General features: G+C 44.1%; 1 protein-coding gene across 9 annotated transcripts; it reads right to left on the bottom strand.

Annotated features, from left to right (window-relative positions):
- Nucleotides 1–1,269: 1,269 nt before the first annotated feature.
- On the bottom strand, nt 1,270–5,910 carry FIGNL1 (fidgetin like 1). 9 transcript variants are annotated; one of them, XM_044946403.1, is made up of 5 exons: nt 5,767–5,910; nt 4,683–4,801; nt 4,519–4,579; nt 3,950–4,050; nt 1,270–3,441 (listed from the first exon to the last, which is right to left on the bottom strand). In XM_044946403.1, the coding sequence occupies exon 5, from the start codon at nt 3,429–3,431 to the stop codon at nt 1,398–1,400; it is 2,034 nt and encodes a 677-aa protein (XP_044802338.1). In that variant the 5' UTR covers nt 3,432–3,441; nt 3,950–4,050; nt 4,519–4,579; nt 4,683–4,801; nt 5,767–5,910; the 3' UTR covers nt 1,270–1,397. The 9 variants fall into 9 exon arrangements, with proteins under 9 accessions (XP_044802338.1, XP_044802337.1, XP_006073573.1 ...); XM_044946402.1 differs by lacking the exon at nt 5,767–5,910 and adding an exon at nt 5,154–5,517; XM_006073511.3 differs by lacking the exon at nt 4,519–4,579 and having other exon boundaries at nt 5,767–5,909.
- Nucleotides 5,911–10,796: the final 4,886 nt, after the last annotated feature.

The following is a 10,796-nucleotide window of genomic DNA, read 5'->3' as shown; positions in this document are numbered from 1 at the left end:
ACTCAAGAAATGTATATAATTTTTAAAAGATCACTAAGGCATTTAATATATCTTTGTTTACAATAAACAAAAGGTGAACCTAATGACCTGATTTAAATGTCCTCCAACAGAGGGCTGACTAAATTACAGGCCACCCATACCACAGGATCCCAAGCACTTACATAAGGAAGATGTCATAGATGTCAATGTGGAAGATGATGAGGACTCATATAAAGAAAAAAGTGAACTACAAACGAGAACACAGAGCACAACCCTACTCCTATATAAAACATCTGGAAGAAGCAACACAAATGTTAATAGTGTGTTCTTCAAAATGGTAAGGTAAGTGATTTTTATTTTCTTTTGTTCACCTCTATTTTGTAATGTTTCTACACAGAACATGTATTATTTATAATATGAAACAGTCTATTTGAAAAACCTAAAAACATTTTTCAATTAGACTGACCCTACAGGCTATAAAGTAGTGTCAAATAAAATATTAATTGTAAACATTACCTACCCCCTGGAAAAACACATTCTTCCCCTTTCTGTTTTGTGGATGCCTCTGATATTAGATTACACCCATTTCTGAACATGCTTAGTCTTGGTAAAGGAAGGAAACCATAAGAGGTTACATGGCAGAACAAAGTAAAAACTGGTACTTTTACTCTAGCTTTGGTTGAGATCATTAAACAACAGTAAACAACAGTTTCTAATGTAAACCACTATACTAGCCAACACTATGGAGAAGGCAATGGCACCCCACTCCAGTACTCTTGCCTGGAAAATCCCATGGATGGAGGAGCCTGGTAGGCTGCAGACCATGGGGTCTCGAAGAGTCGGACACAACTGAGCGACTTCACTTTCACTTTTCCCTTTCATGCATTGAAGAAGGAAATGGCAACCCACTCCAGTGTTCTTGCCTGGAGAATCCCAGGGACAGGGGAGCCTGGTGGGCCACCATCTATGGGGTTGCACAGAGTCGGACACAACTGAAGTGACTTAGCAGCAGCAGCCAACACTAAGCATGATGTGATCCTCACAAGAAACCTTCTTCAATAAAACATGCATGTAAGTCAGATACATTCTCATACAGAAATCACATTTTTTTTAAGTTTCTGTTTGAGCTTACTATTCATCACAGTATACATCCTGAAAAGACCTCTTAGCAACAAAACAAAAAAGTGCATTCCTATCTTGTATGTATAGGCTTAAATATCAGGAAACAACTGGAATGAAAATTGAGCTTATATTAATATAGTCTAAGTCAATCAATTGTAAAAGTTAACATATTGTTATTCTATTTTATTTTAAGGTACAGATTCAGAATATACATTTCACAAACAATTCATTAATTTCCTTGCTATAATAAAAAGTGGAAAGACAAGACTACAAAGATGCCATCCTAAGTGTCCCATTTATTTTCCACAACCAAAAGTCCTGTTCCAGTTTTCATAAAGCTCTAAATCTTCAGGAGATACACTAGGTCGCACAGTTCTGAAAGCACTTTCAAAGTCACTGTAAGCTATTGGGCGAACTTGATCAGGCGTTATGGTGGCAATGTCAGCAGCCTGCAAACTGCGAATAGGACCCAGAGACGCCTCCCGGCACAGCTGAGTCATGTCTGCCCCAGAGAACCCGTCAGAATGCTGCACCACCAGCGCGAGCTCCTCCTCACTGAGGCAGCACTGCTCCTTGGACATCAGATTAACTACTATCTGTTTCCTGGCTGAAGCTTCTGGGAGGGGAATATACAGCCTTTTCACCAGCCTTCTCCGGGCAGCCTCGTCAATTTCTTGTGGCCGGTTGGTTGCTCCCACCACTAGAATACGGTCTTCAGAAGATGTGGCTGCCCCATCTAACTGAACTAGAAATTCGGTTTTTATCCTTCTAGAAGATTCGTGCTCACCATCTCCGCGTTGAGATAACAAGGAATCAATTTCATCAATAAATATCACAGCTGGTTGCTGACATCTTGCTACAGCAAACAATGCACGGACCATTTTCTCCCCCTCACCCACCCACTTGGAAGTCAAGGAGGAAGCAGAGATACTGAAGAACGTTGCCCCAGCCTGACTAGCAATGCACTTGCCAATCAGAGTCTTACCAGTGCCAGGAGGACCGAAGAGCAGAATGCCTTTAGGGGGTCCTCGTAGGCCAGTGAATATGTCTGGCCGCAACATGGGCCACACAACTATCTCCTTTATTGTGGCCTTGGCAAATTCCACGCCTGCGATATCTTCCCAATTTACTGGAGGTCCCTGATCCATAATCTCATTCATAATAAGCTCAATCATTCTGGGCTCCAAGTTCTTCAGACGCTCGTCCATGGGATGTGCTGGGTCTGCAGTACCTGTACCCTGAGGCTTATACTGCATCCCCCCACCCGGATCTCCCCCATCTTGCTTAGGTACAGGAGGAACAAACTTTCCAAATATCCCTCGGGATCTACCAGCCCCCAGAGACTTTTTCACTCCACCATATGAAGACCCTGATGCACGTTGGGGCTGGTGGTGCTTTTTCTGCTGATCTACCCATAACTGTTCCTTTGCAGTTTTAAAAGCAGGCAGGCTGCTCTCCCCTCTTTGGCCATTATCTTCTGTTTTACTAAAAGCCTTATTCAGTATTGGGGTGGAAAGTGCATCAATGGTGCCAGCACCATAAAAAGCTTTTTTGTCCCGTGCATTTTCACAGAAAGAAGGAAAACAAGACTGATTAGATGAGAACACATTGAGACCTATATTGCCTTTTACAAAGCTGTTATTTTCCTTTTTGACATTCCCAAATAATGGTTTGGCATGGAACTTTGCAAGGCCTGACTCACCAAAAGGTGCTGAGGCTACAGGACATGTCTTAGTGGTGTTAATGACCAGAGGTGGCTGGGCACTCTGAGGGCACGTCAAAGAAGGACCACCCTCTGGAAACTCTTGAGTCCTGTCGGCACCATGGGCTGAGTTAGTCAACAGGTTGCTCTCCCCAGAACCACCACAAACACTAAATGTAGGAAGGTCAAAGACAGTGGCCTCTTTGTGGATGACTAGTGATGCGTCAGCAGGCGCCAACAGAGAGTCTTTGGATTTCTTGCCAGCACGCATCATCTCCTGCACACTGCTCAGTTTGAACACATTATTTACTGACAATCCAGACTTCCATTTGTCACTGTCAGTTTGCTGAGATCTTGCAAGAGTCAAAATGCTTTCTGCATAGTTATTCAAGCCAGTTTCAACATTGTCAGAATCAATAACTGCAGAATATTTCTCTGCGTATTTTCTGAACAGTGTAGTAGCACAGACCTGGGAGATATCCGAGTTTGCCCATGCATACTGAATGCGGAGTATCTGCGCTCGGTAAGCATCTGCCTTCTGTCCAGGTGTACACGTACCCGATGTAAGTGCAAAGTAATTCTTCTGCCAGTCACTCAGGTGTACAGACCTGGAGCTGGAGGCCTGCATTTTAGAGGCTCTACAATAAATAACAAAGATGAAAAAAATTCAGTTTAGAAGGAAACAAAGACATAACACTTTAAACATACTTTTAAAATCTTTGCCCATCTTAAGGAAAACACACTGGACTTTGTATTTATAAAGTAAATTTATAAGGAAAGGCTGTTTATAGTGGAAACATCTATTTAACCATCGCTTTCAAACAGTCAAGATATAAAAGATTAAAGAGTTAATAATGCTCTGTTATGGGTTAAACTGTTTTAGTTATATAACAATTTTCCCTGTGAATAGGAAAAACATTCACAAGGTTTAGAGGGTGGTGTTAGTGACCAGAGGTGGCTGGGCATTCTGAGGGCACTTCAAAGGACCGCCCTCTGGAAAGTCTTGGGTCCTGTCAGGGCCATGGGCCTAGTTAGTTAATAGGTCACTCTCCCCAGAACCACCACAAACACTAAATACAGAAGATCAAAGACAGTGGCAGCAACATGGAAAACAATGGAACCAGAGACAAGCAAAGCAAAACAAACCAAGTCAAGCAGAGGGGAGTAAGTCTAAGTCCGGTCTCTAAGGACAATCAGAGGAACAATGTCATGGTAGCTTCTTCCTATTGCTGGGCCTTCAGTTTTATCTGTAAAATGAGAGAAATCATTGTGAGACTCAAGTCAAATAATGAATACGAAAATACCTGAAAATTACTATTAGCCTCTTTACTGCACAAATGCAGACACTGAGGCTGAGAGTTCAGAAACTTGAGTTGAGGTCACACAGCCAGTGAGCAATGGTGCTAGAATTCACACATGAGCAGTTTCACTGAAGTTCATGTGCACTTTACCCTGGACAAAATGCCCCTTCACAGTGCCACCAAAGGTCACAGATAACAAACATGAACAATTATCACATACTAAATGTTTCCAAGGATTTGGAACAGGTAGATGAGTACTTAAAACAGGATGCCCCAGAATCTCTCACAATTTCCCAGTTTCACAGGATGCTTTATAAAGTGAAGCTGTTATGATGAAATACGAGAATGAGTGAGTAGTAAGGTGCTTTATTTTAGATCTTTTTCCCCTCATGTTAGTCTTACAAGCCTACTTACATTAGGTTAAAATTATTTTTACAGAACTGTAGATGAATGTTGGTGGATGTGTAGAATTTACCTGACAATCCACAAGAAAAATGTGTAAGAAAATGTTGAAGCTTTACTGCAGTAAAGTAAAAACCAAGAACTTTATGTATTTTAAATTTTACCTTCGAAATTACCTGTAAATATAGCTTAATAATCAGCAGGTTCTTTTGGTGCAAGAGCCATGCTTAATACAGCTTTCTCCCACGAAGCCCACAAAGAACCAGTCATATTTTAAGTAGGCGTTCATAAACCTCTGTAATATTTTTGAAAAAAATAAACAACACTCAGAGAGATCCTAATTTGCTTACAGCTATAAAGTCAAAATTAGTACCGACATCTCGTGACAATTTATCCCTCTTTCCACTATCCCATTTTACCTTATTTTAATCCCACAATACCAGAATTGAGAAATTGCAAGAGAGGTGACTTGGAAGTCACTTACAACCAACTTTCTTGTTACCATGAACATCCTATTCCTCTCCCACAGCTTCATCCCATCTTATCATCTGTGACCCTAGGATTCTTCCAGTCTCAGCGTTCTAATCACTGTCCCCCCAATACCCTGCTCTTTCCTTTCCACCCTTTCCGATTTCTTCAACATTCACCTCTCAAGTCTTCCTTTTTACTTTCAACGCAATCATTCACCCAAGGACTGCAAACACACAAACCAAAGACGGCTTGGCCAGCGCCCCTCAGCAGCACAGCCTGGCCCCAGGCACCACTTCCTAGATCTCTACAACGGTTACTCGGCAGTGATGTGTGAGCTGCAGTCCCATCTTCTGGGGTTTTCCCTGCCTGTTGTAGGATGCGGTGTTGATCCAGACGGTAGGTGCTCCCCACCACACCGACCCTCCCCCTGCACCCGGAGGAGCGTCCCCGTGGACAGTGGTCACCCCGCTGACCCGGCTGCGGATGGCGGACCCCGCGGTGCTCACAGGGAGGGACCGCCCACTGCCCGCTGGCCCTGACCTCGGGTGCAGGCCCTCCCTTCTGGCCCCAGGCCTGGCCCCGCCTACCCCCGCGGAGCCTCCGGAGATCGCCGCCCGCCCGGCCCCAGGGACACTGCCTCCCTAGAGGCCGGCTCCGGCCCCGCCGCTGCCGGAACCTTACCAGCCGCGAGACCACACTCCCTGCCCGCACATGGAGCCACTAGCCCTTCAGCCTTCCCGGCCCCGTGCCCCACCCCAGCCTTAGCCTCCCAAGGTTCTCCCCGCCGACCTGCAGCTTCCGAAAAGCGCGCGGACCGTGTACGCCTGCGCACTGCTGCCGGTTCAGCCCCGCTGTGCGTGCCTGCGTGCATCCCGGCGTGCGTGAGTCTGTGAGACACTGAGAGAGCGGGCGGGGAAGCGCTGTAGGCTTCCGGGGGCGGGGTCTGAGCTGCCGGCCCCGCCCCCGTGTCTCAGTTACCAAGCTCTGCCCTAGGTGAGTTGGTTTGGTTGTTTCCCTTGGGAACGGGACCTCGCTCTCACACATTTTTAGACTCAATCTGGGAGTTAGAATCCGCATCTCAGATACCCCTGTCACTCAGCCAGCGCGTCCTTTTCTTCCGTGGGCCCTGGAGGACTTGCTCCTGGAAGACTGGGAAGCATGCTCTTCTTCCCAGGGACTGTCCTGGCGAAGGACAAGGAACGGAATACCCCTCACAGCCACCTCTGGGTATTCAGTTCAGTTCAGTTCAGTCACTCAGTCATGTCTGACTCTTTGCGACCCCATTAACCGCAGAACGCCAGGCCTCCCTGTCCATCACCAACTCCCAGAGTTCACTCAGACTCAGGTCCATCGAGTCAGTGATGCCATCCAGCCATCTCATCCGCTGTAGTCCCCTTCTCCTCCTGCCCCCAATCCCTCCCAGCATCAGAGTCTTTTCCAATGAGTCAACCCTTCACATGAGGTGGCCAAAGTACTGGAGTTTCAGCTTTAGCATCATTCCTTCCAAAGAACACCCAGGGCTGACCTCCTTCAGAATGGACTGGTTGGATCTCCTTGCAGTCCAAGGGACTCTCAAGAGTCTTCTCCAACACCACAGTTCAAAAGCATCAATTCTTTGGCGCTCAGCCTTCTTCACAGTCCAACTCTCACATCCATACATGACCACTGGAAAAACCATAGCCTTGACTAGACGGACCTTTGTTGGCAAAGTAATGTCTCTGCTTTTGAATATGCTGTCTAGGTTGGTCATAACTTTCCTTCCAAGGCGTAAGTGTCTTTTAATTTCATGGCTGCAGTCACCATCTGTAGTGATTTTGGAGCCCAAAAAAATAAAGTCTGACACTGTTTCCACTCTTTCCCCATCTATCTGCCATGAAGTGATGGGACCAGATGCCATGATCTTAGTTTTCTGAATGTTGAGCTTTAAGCCAACTTTTTCACTCTCCACTTTCACTTTCATCAAGAGGCTTTTGAGTTCCTCTTCACTTTCTGCCATAAGGATGGTGTCATCTGCATATCTGAGGTGATTGATATTTCTCCCGGCAATCTTGATTCCAGCTTGTGCTTCTTCCAGTCCAGCGTTTCTCATGATGTACTCTGCATATAAGTTAAATAAGCAGGGTGACAATATACAGCCTTAACGTACTCCTTTTCCTATTTGGAACCAGTCTGTTGTTGCATGTCCAGTTCTAACTGTTGCTTCCTGACCTGCATACAAATTTCTCAAGAGGCAGATCAGGTGGTCTGGTATTCCCATCTCTTTCAGAATTTTCCACTGTTTGTTATGATCCACACAGTCAAAGGCTTTGGCATAGTCAATAAAGCAGAAATAGATGTTTTTCTGGAACTCTCTTGCTTTTTCCATGATCTAGCGGATGTTGGCAATTTGATCTCTGGTTCCTCTACCTTTTCTAAAACCAGCTTGAACATCAGGAAGTTCACGGTTCACATATTGCTGAAGCCTGGCTTGGAGAATTTTGAGCATTACTTTACTAGCGTGTGAGATGAGTGCAATTGTGCGGTAGTTTGAGCATTCTTTGGCATTGCCTTTCTTTGGGATTTGAATGAAAACTGACCTTTTCCAGTCCTGGAAGAAACACCTCGAGTAACAGGCAAATTTGGTCTTGGAATACAGAATGAAAAAGGTCAAAGAGTTTTGCCAAGAGAATGCACTGGTGATAGCAAACAGCCTCTTCCAACAACACAAGAGAAGACTCTACACATGGACATTAACAGATGGTCAACACCAAAATCAGATTGATTATATTCTTTGCAGCCAAAGATGGAGAAGCTCTATACAGTCAGCAAAAACAAGACCGGGAGCTGACTGTGGCTCAGATCATGAGCTCCTCTGGGTATTAGGTTGGTGCAAAAGTAATTATGGTTTCAGATCTTGAATTTTAAATCATTATAACTAGGTTCAAACATATTGTGACTAATTAAAATGGGAACCATTACAATCAACACGTTCTTGACAACCAGAAATGTTTGTTTATTCCCATCACATAAAAATCTGTTCTTCGGGATTCAACAGACTCTTGGAAAGCATTTTCTGAGTCTTGCTGCTTGTGGAAGCATTTTCCCTGCAAAAAGTTGCTGAGATCCTGGAAGAAATGGTATTTGGTCAGAGAGAGGTCAGCTGAATATGGTGGATGAGGCAAAACTTCATAGCCCAACTTATTTAACTTTTGAAGTGTTGGTTGTGGTAGGGCATTGTTGTGGAGAAGAATTGGGGCCTTTCTGTTGACCAATGCTGGCTGCAGCTTTGTAGTTTTAGATGCATCTCATTGATTCTCTGAGCATACTTCTCAGAGATGTTTTTGCTGGGATTCAGGAAGCTGTAGTGGATCAGATGGCAGCAGACCACCAAACAGTGACCATGACCCCTTTTTTGGTGCAAGTTTGGCTTTTGGAAGTGCTATGGAGCTTTTTCGAGATCTGACCACTGAACTGGTTGTCATATAAAATCCAGTTTTCTTCACACATCACAATCTGATTGAGAAATAGTCCATTGTTATTGAATAGAGTAAGAGAAGATGACATTTTAAAATGACGATTTTTTTTTTTTTTTTGGATTTGTAGTTAGCTCACGAGGTACCCACTTACCACACACTTTTACCTTTCCAACTTCAAATGCCAAATGACCGTAGAATGGTTGACGTTGAGTTCTTGGGCACCTCCTCATATAGTTGTAAGAGGATCAGCTTCGACGATGCCCTAGCTTGTCATTGTCAGCCTCTGATCAGCTTTCATGATGGCTCTCAATCGGTCATTGTCAACTTCTGAGGGCAGGCCACTACGTTCCTCATCTTCAGGGCTCTCGTCTCCTTTGCAAAACTTCCTGAACCACCACTGCATTGTACATCTGTTAGCAGTTCCTGGGCCAAGTGTGTTGTCGATGTTGCAAGTTGTCTCTGCTGCTTTATGACCCATTTTGAACTCAAATAAGAAAATCACTCAAATTTGCTTTTTGTCTAGCATTATTTCCATAGTCTAAAATACATATAAAGTAAACAGCAAGTAATAATTCATTAGCAAAAAACATGGAGCAAGAAATTAGCATGAAAATGATGTATAACATAACCACATTTAAGAATGTATTCCAGTATCAAATGGCAGAGTTCAACAAAGCAAAAACCACACTTTTGCACCAACTTAATAGTTCATGCCATGAGTCACCTGGGAAGTGTGGAGTCGATGGAATGAGCTGAGGGGGTCACAAAGCACCGTCTTCCCACCTTCTCATCCTGCCATCATCCTACCTGGGCTCATCACCTCAGTGTCCCAAGGGCACACCTACAATCCCAGGAACCTGCTGACATATTCTGGTTTAGAGCAAGAAGGGGCCGCGCTGGGGAAGAGTGTCCCCTCCTGAGCACCTCTCTCAGAGAGGAAAGAGGAGACGCTCCTTGGGGAGCCACAGGGCCTCCTCCTCTCCTGCCTGTGGGCACTGCTTCCCCAGAAAGTGAGCACCTGGCACCGGGCTGGAGAAAACGACTGTGCAGTTCCTGGAGCAACTAACAGCACACGACACTGAAATGCAAGGCCTAAAGGAGTGTGAGATGGAACACTTCTTTTAGGACCTTTCTTTAAAAATTTTTCAAAGTGGGCATAAAATAAAAGGGAATGATTGGACAATACCTTTTAAAAATAAACAAGGGAAAAGGGTAGCTCACAATTCATCCCTTGGATTAGATAGTAACAAAAGACTTTTTATTGTAATTCTTCATAATATACTAAATAATTTATTAATTATTATAATTACCCAGAATAAAATGAAAATTAAAAACATTATCTTAAGACCAGCTTAATAGCTTTGTTTACTAGCTGTTTTTCTACTTGTATATTTAGAAATCATATCAATACTACATATTTGGGTAATAGCAATTTTCAGTGATTTTCATCACCAAAGTTTTAGTGATTGCATTTTGGAGAATTTGTATTATATAAACTACCACCTTAGCCTTCTAAGAGTACTGTTCATGTGTGTGAGTGTGTGCTAAGTCACTTGAGTCGTATCTGATCTTTGCGACCCTATGGATTGTAGCCTGCCAGGCTCCTCTGTCCATGGGATTTCCCAGGCAAGAATACTGGAGTGGATTGCTATGCCCTCCTCCAGGGGATCTTCCAGGCCCAGGATTGAACTTGCGTCTCTTGCGTCTCCTGCGTTGGCAGGCGAGTTCTTTACCACTAGTGCCACCTGGGAAGCCCATTGTTCACATATTAAAATTTCTCCAAGGGACACTAGCATTGCCACTTTACTTTTGCACATTTGACAGAAAAGCATTTCCCAATCCAGTAGTTTTTTCTTCCTGCATAGTTGGCAAAAATCTAACTCAATTCCATGCCCTGTCTGAATTTCAACCTCCTCCTCATGTATAAAACAAGAATAAGCATCTCTAACCCAAGATGTTATTGTAAGAGTTATGGTTAATATGAGCTCTAATACTTAAACTGTCAAAGCAGAAGCTTGCACATTGCAGACATTCAGCAGAAGCTGTGATGCTGTATTATATTTATTGGTACCACTTGGCAATCCACTCCAGTGTTCTTGCCTGGAGAATCCCAGGGATGGCGGAGCCTGGTGGGCTGCCGTCTATGGGGTCACACAGAGTTGGACACGACTGACGTGACTTAGCAGCAGCAGTGTTATTAGTGATATTTGGGGGATTCAAGCCCTAATCTATAGCAAGACCTTTTCTGTTACAAATGGGATATTTTGGAATACTGTCCTAATACTTTAGCATAATTTGTAAGAGTGTAGTGCTTGAGCTAGGCAGGTCTTCCTCTTTCCTTCTGAGACCATACACTGTTTTTTG

The sequence above is a fragment of the Bubalus bubalis genome, chromosome 8, assembly GCF_019923935.1.
Source record: "Bubalus bubalis isolate 160015118507 breed Murrah chromosome 8, NDDB_SH_1, whole genome shotgun sequence".
Classification (NCBI taxonomy): Eukaryota; Metazoa; Chordata; class Mammalia; order Artiodactyla; family Bovidae; genus Bubalus; species Bubalus bubalis.
This window is presented reverse-complemented; position numbering and strand designations above follow the sequence as displayed.